The sequence below is a fragment of the Chelonia mydas genome, chromosome 14 (genome assembly GCF_015237465.2).
Source record: "Chelonia mydas isolate rCheMyd1 chromosome 14, rCheMyd1.pri.v2, whole genome shotgun sequence".
Lineage (NCBI taxonomy): Eukaryota > Metazoa > Chordata > Testudines > Cheloniidae > Chelonia > Chelonia mydas.
In genome coordinates, this window is record NC_051254.2 from 33935542 (window position 1) to 33950070 (window position 14529).

A 14529-nucleotide genomic window follows, 5' to 3' on the forward strand; every position below is an offset into this window, starting at 1 on the left:
ATCCCCCCTCATTCTTCTCTTCTGCAGACTAAACATCTCCAGTTCCCTCAGCCTCTCCTCATAAGTCATGTGTTCCAGACCCCTAATCATTTTTGTTGCCCTTCGCTGGACTCTCTCCAATTTATCCACGTCCTTCTTGTAGTATGGGGCCCAAAACAGGACACAGTACTCCAGATGAGGCCTCACCAATGTTGAATAGAGGGGAATGATCACGTCCCTCGAACTGCTGGCTATGCCCCTACTTATACATCCCAAAATGCCATTGGCCTTCTTGGCAACAAGGGCACACTGCTGACTCATATCCAGCTTCTCGTCCACTGTCACCCCTAGGTCCTTTTCCGCAGAATTGCTGCCTAGCCATTCGGTCCCTAGTCTGTAGCGGTGCATTGGGTTCTTCCATCCTAAGTGCAGGACCCTGCACTTATCCTTGCTGAACCTCATCGGATTTCTTTTGGCCCAATCCTCCAATTTGTCTAAGTCCCTCTGTATCCTATCGCTGCCCTCCAGCATATCTATCACTCCTCCTAGTTTAGTATCATCCGCAAATTTGCTAAGAGTGCAATCCACACCATCCTCCAGATCATTTATGAAGATATTGAACAAAAACGGCCCCAGGACCGACCCTTGGGGCACTCCACTTGATACCGGCTGCCAACTAGACATGGAGCCATTGATCACTACCCGTTGAGCCCGACAATCTAGCCAACTTTCTATCCACCTTATAGTCCATTCATCCAGCCCATACTTCTTTAAATTGCTGGCAAGAATACTGTGGGAGACAGTGTCAAAAGCTTTGCTAAAATCAAGGAACACATCCACTGCTTTCCCTTCATCCACAGAACCAGTTATCTCGTCATAGAAGGCAATTAGATTAGTCAGGCACGACTTGCCCTTGGTGAATCCATGCTGACTGTTCCTGATCACTTTCCTCTCCTCTAAGTGCTTCAGAATTGATTCCTTGAGGACCTGCTCCATGATTTTTCCAGGGACTGAGGTGAGGCTGACTGGCCTGTAGTTCCTCGGATCCTCCTTCTTCCCTTTTTTAAAGATGGGTACTACATTAGCCTTTTTCCAGTCGTCCGGGACTTCCCCCGATCGCCATGAGTTTTCAAAAATAATGGCCAATGGCTCTGCAATCACATCCGCCAACTCCTTTAGCACTTTTGGATGCAACGCATCTGGCCCCATGGACTTGTGCACGTCCAGCTTTTCTAAATAGTCCCGAACCACTTCTTTCTCCACAGAGGGCTGGTCACCTCTTCTCCATGCTGTGCTGCCTAGTGCAGTAGTCTGGGAGCTGACCTTGTTCGTGAAGAAAGAGGCAAAAAAAGCATTGAGTACATTAGCTTTTTCCACATCCTCTGTCATTAGGTTGCCTCCCTCATTCAATAAGGGGCCCACACTTTCCTTGACTTTCTTCTTGTTGCCAACATACCTGAAGAAACCCTTCTTGTTACTCTTAACATCTCTTGCTAGTGTATTCCCCTTTTCAGGACAGGGCATCGGCTGCCTTGTTCTGGTGATAGGTGACGGTAAAATAAAAGTGTGTGAACAACAGCGCCCATTGAAGCTGTCTTTGGTTCAGCACCTTTGCCCTATGGAGATAGTCCAAGATTTTATGATGTGTGTATACCTGTACTAGGTGTTGGGCACCTTCAAGGTGGTGGCGCCATTCCCCAAAGGTGGCTTTGATTGCTAGAAGCTCCGTGTCTAAAATCTCATAATTTTGTTCTGCTGGGTGTGAGTTTCTCAGAATAATAAGCACAAGGGAATAGGTGCTGTTGCGGGCCTGATTCTTGGGGAAGTATGGTCCCAATTGCAACATTAGATGCATCAGTCTCACTGACAAAGGCCCGCATTGGGTCAGGATGGATCAGGACTGGAGCACTGGTGAAGGCCACCTTGAGCTGGTTGAACACCTGTTGAGCCTCCGGAGAGTAGGTGAAAGAGGCATGTTTGCGGAGGAGCACTGTCAATGGGGCTATCTGGTCTGAAAACCCAGGCATGAAATGCCTATAAAAATTAGCAAACCCAAGGAAGCACTGCAGCAAACCCAAGGAAGCACTGCATGTTCCAGGGGTGCCGCCCAGGTCTGAACAGCGTTCACCTTCCTGGGGTCCATTTTGAGGCCCTCGGAGACAGGTTGTAACCTAACTACTTCACGGAGTGTTGGTCAAAGCTGCCCAATTGTGTTTGCACCATGGGAAGTTCTGTCTGAGGGTTGTCGACCTGTTCAGGCGTGTTTAGTGCCCCTTGGAACATGCTGGGAAGGGGGTGACCCACTACCTCCATGTCCCACAGGGCTGGCCTTCTACAAGTGTGAGGGGTGGTCCAGGAAAACTTCCAGAATCCTTGGCAAAGGTAGGCAGGACTAGTGGCAGGAGCTTGGGATCCCAGAACTGAAGCAAGGAGTCAGAGCCAGTGTCAGGGTCAAGCTGAGGGTCAAGCAAAAATCAGAGTCAGAGTTAAGCCGAGGGTCAGAGTCAAAGACAGAGTCAGGATTGGGATGCGTGTCAAACCAAGGTTTTGACCTTTAATCATATTTGTTACTCTTCTCTGGACTTTCTCCAATTTGTCCACATCTTTCCTGAAATGTGGTGCCCAGGAGTGGAAGAATTACTTTTCATGTCTTGCCTACAACACACCTGCTAATACATCCCAGAATTATATTTGCTTTTTTTGCAACAGTGTTACACTGTTGACTCATATTCAGCTTGTGATCCACTATGACCCCCAGATCCCTTTCCACAGTACTTCTTCCTTCTGCAGTCATTTCCCATTTTGTATGTGTGCAACTGATTGTTCCTTCCTAAGTGGAGTACTTTGCATTTGTCCTTATTGAATTTCATCCTATTTACTTCAGACCATTTCTCCAGTTTGTCCAGATCATTTTGAATTTTAATCCTATCCTCCAAAACACTCACAACCCCTCCCAGCTTGGTATTGTCCGCAAACTTTATAAGTGTAATCTCTATTCCATTATCTAAATAATTGATGAAGATATTGAACAGAACCCGACCCAAAACCCATCCCTGTTGGATCCCACTCATTATGCCCTTCCAGCATGACTGTGAACCACTGATAACTACTCTCTGGGAATGGTTTTCCAACCAGTTATGCACCCACGTTATAGTAGCTCCATCTAGGTTGTATTTCCCTAGTTTGTTTATGAGAAGGTCATGAAAGACAGTATCAAAAGCCTTACTAAAGTCAAGATATACCACATCTACCGCTTCCCGCCATCCACAAGGCTTGTTACCCTGTCAAAGAAAGCTATCAGGTTGTTTTGACATGCTTTGTTCTTGACAAATCCATGTTGACTGTTACTTATCACCTCATTATCTTCTAGGTGTTTGCAAACTGATTGCTTAATTATTTGCTCCATTACCTTTCCGGGTACAGAAGTTAAGCTGACTGGTCTGTAATTCTCTGGGTGGTCCTTATTTCCCTTTTTAAAGATGGGCACTATATTTTCCCTTTTCCAGCCTTCTGGAATGTCTCCGGTCTTCCATGACTTTTAATAGGGTGGCGAGTGGTGATAGAGTCTTACTAGCCCGGATCACACATGCCAGATTGTTTCTAGACTCTGAGTTTAGGGACAGCATCTTTTTTCACCCAGTGCCTTTCCTGTATTATCATTCCACACTCATTATGGAGTGGGGAGGGTCACTCCCCAGTTAGGCTTGCACATCAGCCTGGTTTTACCCCTTCCTAAGATCCACCCTCCAAAGAGCTGTATTTTATGACTGCTACATAGCTACTGTTGGGAAACAGAAAAGGCACTGCCAGTCCCTCACCACGTTACCATCACCAGCACAGGCACTAAGGGAGAATTTACTCCACTTCATAATTGATGGCATGAACTGATCTCTTGTGAGGGGGTGAAAATTATTCCTTCTCCTACAGGGCACTGAAATGCTGAATATACCAGGATATATTGTTAGAATTAATGGAAAGAAATCTAACAGAAGGACCTTTGCCTAAGAACTCTAGACCACATTGAAAAATCTCAGTCCAAGATTTTAGCTGATGTTTGATTTTGACTCCTAAGACATGGCATGATTCTGGCCATTGCCAGAAGTGAAATACAGCATTTAAGCATCATTGTTAAGCTCTGGTATGTCACTAGATAGGATATGATAGACAGAGAAATGATCTGATCTGTCATATCAGTATGTGGCTACCAGATAAATGGGCTGTTATAGTAATCACTGGTATCCGTGTCGAACACCCTCTTCCCCATCAGAGCAATGTTCTGTCCTCAGCCTCAGTTTCCTGGCACTTTGCTCTGAAATCTAAATTTAGCCTTAAAATTTCAGCCTGTAACCAGGAGAGGGAGGGAGTTTCTGAATATTTATGGAATTAATTCACGAGATTTGATTAACTTTTAACTCTGTGTCCTTCCAATTCAGTCGCACAGATTTATTGTTCCTAGACTCAACCAATGGCAGACTGCAGAAACCAAACAGCCATCACTGAATTCTTACTCCTGGGATTCGGGGATCTCCCTGACCTGCAAATTCTTCTCTTCCTAATGTTCCTAGTTTTCTACATGGCAACCATAGTTGGGAACACCCTCATTGTGGTGCTTGTTGTGGCTGACCAGAATCTTCACAGCCCCATGTACTTCTTCCTGGGGAATTTGTCCTGTGTAGAGACCTGCTACACCTCAGCCATCGTGCCCCGGATGCTGACCAGTCTCCTGACTGGGGACAAGACCATCTCAGTCAGTGGCTGCATCATACAACTGTATTTCTTTGGTTCTCTGGCGGCTACAGAATGCTATCTCCTAGCAGCGATGTCTTATGATCGGTATTTAGCGATATGTAAACCCCTGCACTATTTAACTCTTATGAATATCAGGTTTTCCTTCCAGTTGGCTGCAGGCTCCTGGTTAAATGGTTTTTTGGCTATTACCGTCTTTGTCTTATTCCTATCACAGTTAATATTCTGTGGCCCAAATGAAATTGACTATTTCTATTGTGATCCCCTCCCACTGATAGAGCTCTCCTGCAGTGACACCCATCAGGTCATATTGGCGGATTTCATACTAGCCTGTGTATTCACCCTGCCTCCATTCCTACTAACCCTGACATCCTACATGTGCATCATCTCCACCATCCTGAGAATCCCTTCCACCACCAGTAGGCAAAAGGCCTTTTCCACCTGCTCCTCTCACCTCATTGTTGTGACAATTTTCTATGGAACCCTAATGATTGTCTACATGCTACCGAAACGTGATACACTGAGAGACCTAAACAAAGTGCTCTCTCTTTGCTACATGGTCCTGACTCCCCTGGTAAACCCCCTCATCTACAGCCTGAGAAACAGAGAGGTCAAGGAAGCTTTGAGGAAAGCAGTCAGTAAATGTGGCTTTCGCAAAAACGTGCAGAGACTCTGAGATAATAACTTAGCTTTGAAAACCTCAGGCTGTCTGGGTGATTTCAGCAATCATCCCCCATTAAAATTAAGTTGAAAAGTCCTAGTGAAAATCTCAGCACTCAGTGTTGTCCACCTCAGTGGAAGGACCAGGGAGGGAGGTGGCCATAACCATGTTCCCATCATGGAGTTATGGGCACTAGGCAGAATGGAGACAAAATTGTAACCAATTGTTTAGATCTTTAAAAAAGCCATTCTTGATCAAAATAAATGTTTGGACAATAAAAATAGTAACTCCTTGTGCAGCAGAGATGGGAACGTAAGGCTGGGAAATCTGCCACCCCTGAAATTGTGCATATTACCGTCATAACCCTCTGCAAACCAACCATCTTCACTGAACTCACAGAGGCCAGAAAGGCCCCAGCAGTGACCTCTGGACACTTCACCAGGAACAGCGTTATAGCTCTTATCTGGGCTACACCTGGCTGTGACCAGCTCTGGGAAAGCAACAGATCCAGGCTCACCGGGCCCTTGGAGGCAGGGAGGTTGGGCAAACAAAGAGGTAGACTCACACGCCAGGTCCACTGGGACTGTCCAGGCCCAGCTGGGGGTTTGCCAGGGCACCCGTAGAACTGAGGCCGTTGCGGGGGTCGGGTCTGTCAAACGGTCACTGACGAGGGACTCTGCTCATGGCCCTGCAGGGCACCAGCTGCTCTGCTTCCACCAGCTGCACAGAGCAGTTCAAAGGGAGGGGACCTGTTACAATGAGCATCCAAAAAACTAACTGCAACAAGCCCAATGTCTGACAGGGCTAGTTCTGAGGGCACACTGTCTAGTCAGCTTCAGGTACCCCAGGCAGCTCTGCTCCACACAGGGCCCTTTCCTCAGGGGGTGAGGCAACTTACGGTGAGAGGAAGCGGCTACCACCTACCAACGGGCAGAACTCCTGTGATGCCAAACACGGCAGTGCTGGCTCAGTCACTGGGAGCACGTCAGGGCTTGGCCAGAGGTAGGGGAGCTGGGCACCAGTGAGAATTGTAGGGCTCCGACTCTGTGGAAGGGATTTCACAAGGGACATAACAGAGTTAGTCACCCAAATCCCTTTGAAATGGGAGATGGATGCATATCACCTTACACGCCTCTGAGAATCTCAGCCTGGAGAGCCACTGGGATTCTCTCATGGTAGCTTCAATCTATGCATTTCCATTGGACACAGAGCCCACATCAACAGAAAGGCACTGGATGGATGAGAAACCCCTGCTAAGCCTTTGAGAGCTGCTGCCACTCTATGTGCTCTTGTAGCCACTAATGTTGCAACCATTTTTTGTACGATTTTGTTCCCAGTGGCTATAGTTTGAAACAGCACCCCCCTAGCAGTAGGTAAGAAATGAGGAGAGATGCAATTATGCTGTCTGGGGCCACAAGAGGGCAGAGAGGACAGGTGCAGCTGTGCTGCCCAATGAACAGCAGCCAAAGTGGAAGGGCAAGAAAGGAGAAGTTATGTTGCCAAATGACCAATGGAAAGGGAGGTGAAGCTGTATAACGGTGTGTAAGTGTTGAGTAGAGAGCACTGAAGAGAAGAGGACCTCTGTACTGCATAGTGAAAGATGGATATAGCAGATGTTATGGAATGAGTTTTGGGCTGTTATATTAAATAACGGCCACCACGTGACATGAGAATCAAGAACAGGAAAGAGGCAGCTATAGAGAGAAGAATCCACTGGAGGAGAGAAGAGCAACAGGCTGTCATGCTGGGAAATCAACACTAGATGGCAGCAGAGTAGAGGACATGAGGCCGGTGGGAGTGTCAGAAATACTGACTAGTGACCAATAGAGTTCAGTAGCCAATACAATAATGGGGAAAAGAACAGGAGGACTTGTGACCCCTTAGAGACTAACAAATTTATTTGAGCATAAGTTTTCGTGAGCTACAGCTCACTTCATCGGATGCATAGAATGGAACATATAGTAAGATAGATAGATAGATAGATAGATATCTACATATACATACAGAGAAGTTGGAAGTTACCATACAAACTCTGAGAGGCTAATTAGTTAAGATGAGCTATTACCATCAGGAGAAAAAAACTTTTGTCGTGATAATCAAGATGGCCCATTTAGACAGTTGACAAGAATGTGTGAGGCTACTTAACATGGGGAAATAGATTCAATATGTGTAATGACCCAGCCACTCCCAGTCTCTATTCAAACCCAAGTGAATGGTATCTAGTTTGCATATTAATTCAAGCTCAGCAGTCTCTCCTTGGAGTCTGTTTTTGAAGCTTTTCTGTTGCAAAATTGCCACCCTTAGATCTTTTACTGAGTGGCCACAGAGGTTGAAGTGTTCTCCTACTGGTTTCTGAATGTTATGATTCCTGATGTCAGATTTCTGTCCATTTATTCTTTTGAGTAGAGACTGTCCGTTTTGGCCAATGTACATGGCAGAGGGGCATTGCTGGCACATGATGGCATATATCACAGTGGTAGATGTGCAGGTGAACGAGCCCCTGATGGCGTGGCTAATGGGATTAGGTCCTATGATGGTATCACTTGAATAAATATGTGGACAGAGTTGGCATCGGGCTTTGTTGCAAAGACACACATAGTTTGATTCACATCATCTCATATCTCTTCTCATGACAAAGTTTGTCCAAATGTAGGATACCATTACTGAGAAAGTCTTCATATTTTTGTATAAGCCAAATCAATCAATCAATAAATCTGATATGATGGCATATATCACCTTGGTAGATGTGCAGGTGAACGAGCCCCTGATGGCTCACCACACGATCCATTGTCTATAGCCAAGCTCTAAGATACAACTGCTTTTGCTCCAATCCCTCAGACAGAGACAAACACCTACGAGATCTCCATCAAGCATTCTTAAAACTACAATACCCACCTGCTGAAGTGAAAAAACAGATTGACAGAGCCAGAAGAGTACCCAGAAGTCACCTACTACAAGACAGGCCCAACAAAGAAAGTAACAGAATGCCACTAGCCATCACCTTCAGCCCCCAACTAAAACCTCTCCAGTGCATCATCAAAGATTAACAACCTATCCTGAAAAATGATCCCTCACTCTCACAAATCTTGGGAGACAGTCCAGTCCTCGCTTACAGACAGCCCCGCAACCTGAAGCCAGCAACCACACACCACACACCAAAAACACTAACCCAGGAACCTATCTTTGCAACAAAGTCTGATGCCAACTCTCTCCAAATATTTATTCAAGTGACACCATCATAGGACCTAATCCCATTAGCCATGCCATCAGGGGCTCGTTCACCTGCACATCTACCAATGTGATATATGCCATCATGTGCCAGGAATGCCCCTCTGCTTTGCTGTAGCTCACGAAAGCTTAAGCTCAAATAACTTTGTTAGTCTCTAAGGTGCCACAAGTCCTCCTGTTCTTTTTGCGGATATAGACTAACACGGCTGCTACTCTGAAACCTGTCAATAATGGGAAAGTTATACTGTAAAATGGCCACTAGGCAGCAGCATGTTGTAAGAGTGAGATATGGGCTGCTATTTTCAAAAATGCCCATTAGATGGCAGCATCTCTTGAATACTAATTCAGGGGCAGTGCAAGTACATGATAACTGGCCATCACCTTGGACAGGCATCTCCCAAAAATGTAAGCTGCTGTTTGTCCATGATCTAAAATATTTTCCACAAAGGATCGTTAGACTAAAACATGATGTAGAATGGGACTTGTATAATTGCAACTCACAGTGGGCATTGTTAGCTACAACGCTTTGGAGACACAAAATGAACCAAGTGGGAGAAAGGCTGAAGTGGGACTGTATTGAAAAGCATGAAGAGAGAATACAACTATGAGAGAGCATTTACACTTATTAAATCAAAGGGGAAGCCCATTTTCCAAAGGTAGATCACAGGCACCAGCTCATCCCTTCAGATAACTGCAGGTGTCTTTACTGAGAAAGTCCCATTTCTGCAGAATGATGAAAGACAAGAACCTCAGTGGAACCGGAGTCCTGTCTGCCAAACCCTGAAGAGCTCTGTGTGTCGAAAACATGTCTCTCGCCAGCAGAAGTTGGTCCAAGAAAAGGTATTACGTCACTCACCTGGTCTCAAACCCTGAGAAATGAGTTCATCGACTCCAGTGTGAGCTGTCCTACGAATAGAGGTGAGCACCCAATTCCAAACTGCTGCTGCTTTGCATTTATATATCACCTTCCGAACCAGGGTATTAAAGTGCTTGAGCAATTAAGCATGAACAATTTAAGATTCGTCTTCTGTGAAGAACGTGGGAAGTGTCTGTATTCATCTTTACGGTACATCGTCTGTGTCAGGACGCTGGGCAGAGGTAGGTAGGACAAGTGGTAGGAGCTGGAGATCCCGGAACTGAAGCCAGGGCTCAGAGTCCGTATCAGGGTCAAGAGTCAAGCCGAGGGTCAGAGCCGGAGGCAGAATCAGGAATTGGGACGAGGGTCAAAACCAGGTATCAGCATCCCAGTTGAGTTTCCAGGGGTCGATCAGGAGTCAGAATCCAAGTCAGAGTCGAGGTCAGTACCAGGACTTCAGACACAGAGAAGCAGGGTGGTCATGGCAGCTGGCTGGGATCCACATTGTTGCCTGGACACTTCTTGGTGCGCCCCATGGGCGAATATAGGGTCAAGGAGCCAAGAGCACTTTCAGTCCGATCATGCAGGATGGAATTTACTGTGGCATACAACCACTGCAGATTATGGGCCACAGGGAATGAGTCAGCTACAGGCACTGCCAGGTTGCAGTATGGGGATATTACTTACCCGTTAACCTTACAGGCCCAGGTCCAAGTCCTGCTGATACACACAGTTACTTTGGGTGTCTGTGGTATGGGTAGATAAGGGTTAAATTCTGCAAGCACTCCCTCATGGTATCTGTAGACAGACCTCAGTGGTCTGATGCTCAAAAGGAAAAGCCCCGTGGGAGAAATGCATGAAGCAGTGTATGAGAGATACAGGGTGGGTGAGGTAATATCTCTTATTGGACCAACTTCCGTTGGTGAGAGAGACAAGCTTTCAGCTATGACACTGCATGCACCAGTGTAGTCAGGTTCAGACGCCCTTCTCGAACCCCCAGGGGACCTTTGGGCAGGAACCCTGAACTAAGGGACTTCGGAGTGGATAAAAAAACAGCCTGTGGCTCAAAGGGTTAATGTGATGCTTGGATATATAAACGGGGTAATCTGGAGCAGAGAGGCTATTTTACCTCTGTATTTGGCACTGGTGCGCCCACTGCTGGAATCCTGCGTCCAGTTGTGGTGCCCACAATTCACAATTCACGAAGGGTTCAGCGAATAGCCATGAGGACGATTAAAGGATTGGAAGACTCAAGGAGTTCAATCAGTTCAGTTTAACAAGGAGCAGGTTAAGGGGCAAACTGATCACAGTCTGTAAGTAACCATGTGGGGATCAGAAATGTGATAAGGGTGGGCTCATCAATCTAGCAGAGAAAGGTATAACAAGGGTTAAGAGCTGGAAGTTGAAGCTAGACAAATTCATACGAGAAATAAGGCACAGTTTTTATCAGTGAGGGTAATTATTCACTGGAACAATTTACAAAGAGTCATGGTGGATTTCCCATCAATGGAAATTTTAAAATCAGGATTGGATGTTTTTTCTGAAGGATCTGCTCTAGTTCAAACAGGAATTAATTCAGGGAAGTCTTACGGCCTGAGTTTCATAGCGATGCAGTCTAGATGATCCCAGGGACCCTTCTGGCCTTGGAATCTGTGAATAAGTGGGGAGAGATTCTGACTGGGGTGTCAGACTATCCGAGAGGCCGGGGTTGCAGGGGGCAACCTGCCTCGTTTTTTGGGGGTACCTGGGTTAAGTGGAACCTGCTTAAACTGGCAAGGAAAGGCAGTGTTTAGATAGACAAATCGTCTCATGCCATTTGAAGTCATCACGTATCGGGGTGCTTTACCACCTACTGAACCAAAACAGTACCCTCAAAATCATCCAGATTTATGCTCCCACAAGTGCATGCAAAGATGATAATGTGGAAGGATTCTATCAGGAGCTGGAGGAAACCCTCGCTCAGAGTTCCACATAAAGGATTGCAATGGGAGATTTTAACGCCAAGGTTGGAAGAGGGAGAGAGGGCGAAAAGTTCATCGGTATCGGAGAATGAAACGTGCGAGAACGACCAGATATATTGGCAGAGACGAGGAGAATGTTCATTGGTAACACCTGGTTCCGAAAGAAGGCCAACTGAAGATGGATCCTGATCGCACCAAATGGGAAGACAAAGAATGAAATCAATTAATTCCTGATCAATAGACGACGCATCGTGCAGGATATTTCAGTAGTGCCATCATTCAACACCAGTAGCAACCATCGCCTGCTGAGAGCCAGACTCCCGTTCACTGTGAAGGTGGAGAAAAAGGCACTGTGTATGGCGAACAGAAGGCACCAACCGGTAGCTTTCAACGAGGCAACCCTGAAGGAAAACATTTCCAGGGAAGACTGGAGCCTCCTGGACGGCTGCGATGAGGATAATGAGAACTTCAGCAAGAGACTGAAATGGTGTGTGAAATCAGACAATATGTGCATAGGATTTTATTGCTTTAACCCTGTTTCCCTCTGCTAGGTATGTTTCTGTGAACCAATCAATCACACCTGTTTTTGAAGAGGCCATCCTGAGTCACTAGAGGTTCACACTGGTCACAAGGTCCCAGAGAGGATTCCATAGCAGGGGACAAAGCCAGTTGTAGCTGCTGGAGATAAATACGGATGGTGAAACAGGGACACTGTAGCCTGCAGACACACAGCACCCATTCTATATACATGGGAGATAGAGAGATGGATATACAGCTGAATACTTAAGGAGAGAGAGAGAGAGAATAGAAAAATCAGTGAAATAAAAGTTTTAACTTTCCTACCAATATTGGTTGGAATTTTCTAAGTGCCTTAATGGATTTAGGTGCCCAACTCGTCAAGAGGAGCGGGTGCCTAACTCCTATAGAGTACTATCGAAGTCTCAGCCTTAATAGTCCAAGAATTCATGTTACAGGGAGAGAATTCCCAGCACAATTTAACAACATTTTCAGGTTCCACAACTTATATAATGGAAAGGGTTTTCAACACTTATTAATATTTGCTAAAGGTGGTAAATCTGGCTCTACCTGCTGGGAATTTTTGATATTTTGGAACTGTGTAACAGTGTGAAAGAATCACAGAGGTACATTCATAGATTTATAGATTGGAAAGCCACAAAAGACCATTAGATCCTCTAGTCTGATGTCCAACACTAGATTTATTGATTGATTGATTTGGCTTATACAAAAATATGAAGACTTTCTCAGTAATGGTATCCCACATTTGGACAAACTTTGTCATGAGAAGAGATATGAGATGATGTGAATCAAACTATGTGTGTCTAAATGGCTGCCCATTATGGTGGGCTCTGAGACCGTTCAACATAGCAACTGGGTTCCTGGTCCGATTCGAGAGATGTTGATATTTTGTTAAATCTGCTGCATAAAACTTACGATAAGATATCCAAAGAGTCAACATGCCAGCCAGCTCTGTTCCTGCAACTCCATTATCAAACCAGGGGGCTTCCTTCCCCCCAACTTCTTCTTTGCTGGGTTAAAGCTTAAGTATGTTTTTGCCAATCATCTCCAAGACGTATTTTTCTCTTCCTTACTTTTTATCCTTCCTAGATACACCCCATGGCAAACACAGAAGGGAGGAATCAAACGTCCATCGCAGAATTTGTCCTCCTGGGATTCAGGGATCTTCCTGAACTGCTGGTCTTACTCTTTCTGCTGTTTCTAGCGATCTACATTGTGACCTTGGCCGGGAACATCCTCATTGTTGCGCTAGTTGTGGCTGATCGGCACTTTCACATCCCCATGTACTTCTTCCTGGGGAACTTGTCCTGCTTGGAGACCTGCTACACCTCTACCCTCCTGCCCAGGGTTCTGGCCAGTTTCCTGACAGGGGACAATACCATTTCTGTTAGTGGTTGTATGACACAATTTTATTTTGTTAGTTTCTTTGCTGCTGCAGAATGCTATCTGCTAGCAGTGATGTCATATGATCGGTACTTGGCGATATGCAAACCGCTCCATTATGCAGCCCTCATGAATACCAGGTTCTGCCTGCCGTTAGCAGCTGGGTCTTGGATAAATGGATTTCTGGCTGTTATCATAGTAATATTTCTTATGTTACAATTAACTTTCTGTGGCCCCAATGAAATTGATCATTTCTACTGTGAATCCACAGAAATGTTAAATCTCTGCTGCAATGGCACCAACCAGATAGAGCTTGTCATTACCATCCTGGCTGCTATATTCACTCTGCCTCCATTTGTATTAACCATGATGTCCTACGTGTGTATCATCTTCACCATCCTGAGAATCCCTTCCACCGCCGGGAGGCAAAAGGCATTTTCTACCTGCTCCTCTCACCTCATCGTGGTGACCATTTTCTATGGGACCCTGATCATTGTGTATCTGCTACCAAAAACCAACACACTAAGAGACCTAAACAAAGTGTTCTCTGTCTGCTACACAATTCTGACACCGATGGCCAATCCCTTCATATACAGCCTGAGAAACAAAGAGGTGAAAGAGGCCCTGAGAAAAATTGTCAGTAAATGTGTAGATTTTACAAGAAATTAGAAATCACAAGGTTTTTATTTCTTACTGTATTAAGGGAAAATGGGGAGATGCAGAGCTGGCTTATTGTTTTATAGAAACAGATTCTGGGTGGTCCCTAGTTCTGGCTAGGTCTTTGGGAATGTGCTGCTATAATAATTGAGGATGTGCAAATATATGAAATGTGAGATCAGTCAATACCAGGATCTTTACATTCAGAATAAAATTGAACTGTATTACACTTGGTTTGAGTTAGGCAATTCCATACACTAAGCTCAAGTAAGAATATAAAATAAAAGAACAATTTACACTGGGATTATCAAAGGATCCTAAGGGGGTTAGGGATCTAAATTTCAATGGGGTTGTGTTACCTGACTCCATTAGGTCCCTTGACAATCCTGGCTGAATGACAAAATATTTGAAAGGATACATTGATTTTGGGTGCCTCAGCCACTGGGGACCCCCACTTGAGACACCAAGATTTTTCAGAGCACATACAATTTTCATAACCTGTTGTGTGTTCAAATGGGGTG

General features: G+C 45.4%; 2 protein-coding genes across 2 annotated transcripts; both read left to right on the top strand.

The window, feature by feature from the left end:
• Positions 1–4429: 4429 nt before the first annotated feature.
• On the top strand, positions 4430–5454 carry LOC119567665 (olfactory receptor 6N1-like). The gene has a single exon (XM_037914455.2). The coding sequence runs from the start codon at positions 4445–4447 to the stop codon at positions 5399–5401; it is 957 nt and encodes a 318-aa protein (XP_037770383.1). The 5' UTR covers positions 4430–4444; the 3' UTR covers positions 5402–5454.
• A 7612-nt stretch (positions 5455–13066) lies between these two features.
• On the top strand, positions 13067–14020 carry LOC102946535 (olfactory receptor 1M1-like). Its single transcript, XM_043528521.1, has 2 exons — positions 13067–13329; positions 13615–14020. The coding sequence occupies exons 1-2, from the start codon at positions 13067–13069 to the stop codon at positions 14018–14020; spliced, it is 669 nt and encodes a 222-aa protein (XP_043384456.1).
• Positions 14021–14529: the final 509 nt, after the last annotated feature.

Excerpts from the sequence above, each read along its gene's own strand:
- LOC119567665 (XM_037914455.2), top strand. The coding sequence starts at position 4,445 with ATGGCAGACTGCAGAAACCAAACAGCCATCACTGAATTCTTACTCCTG.
- LOC102946535 (XM_043528521.1), top strand. The coding sequence starts at position 13,067 with ATGGCAAACACAGAAGGGAGGAATCAAACGTCCATCGCAGAATTTGTC. Across the intron at positions 13,330-13,614 it reads CCCAGGGTTCTGGCCAGTTT|ATCCACAGAAATGTTAAATC; the intron begins CCTGACAGGGGA and ends TTTCTACTGTGA.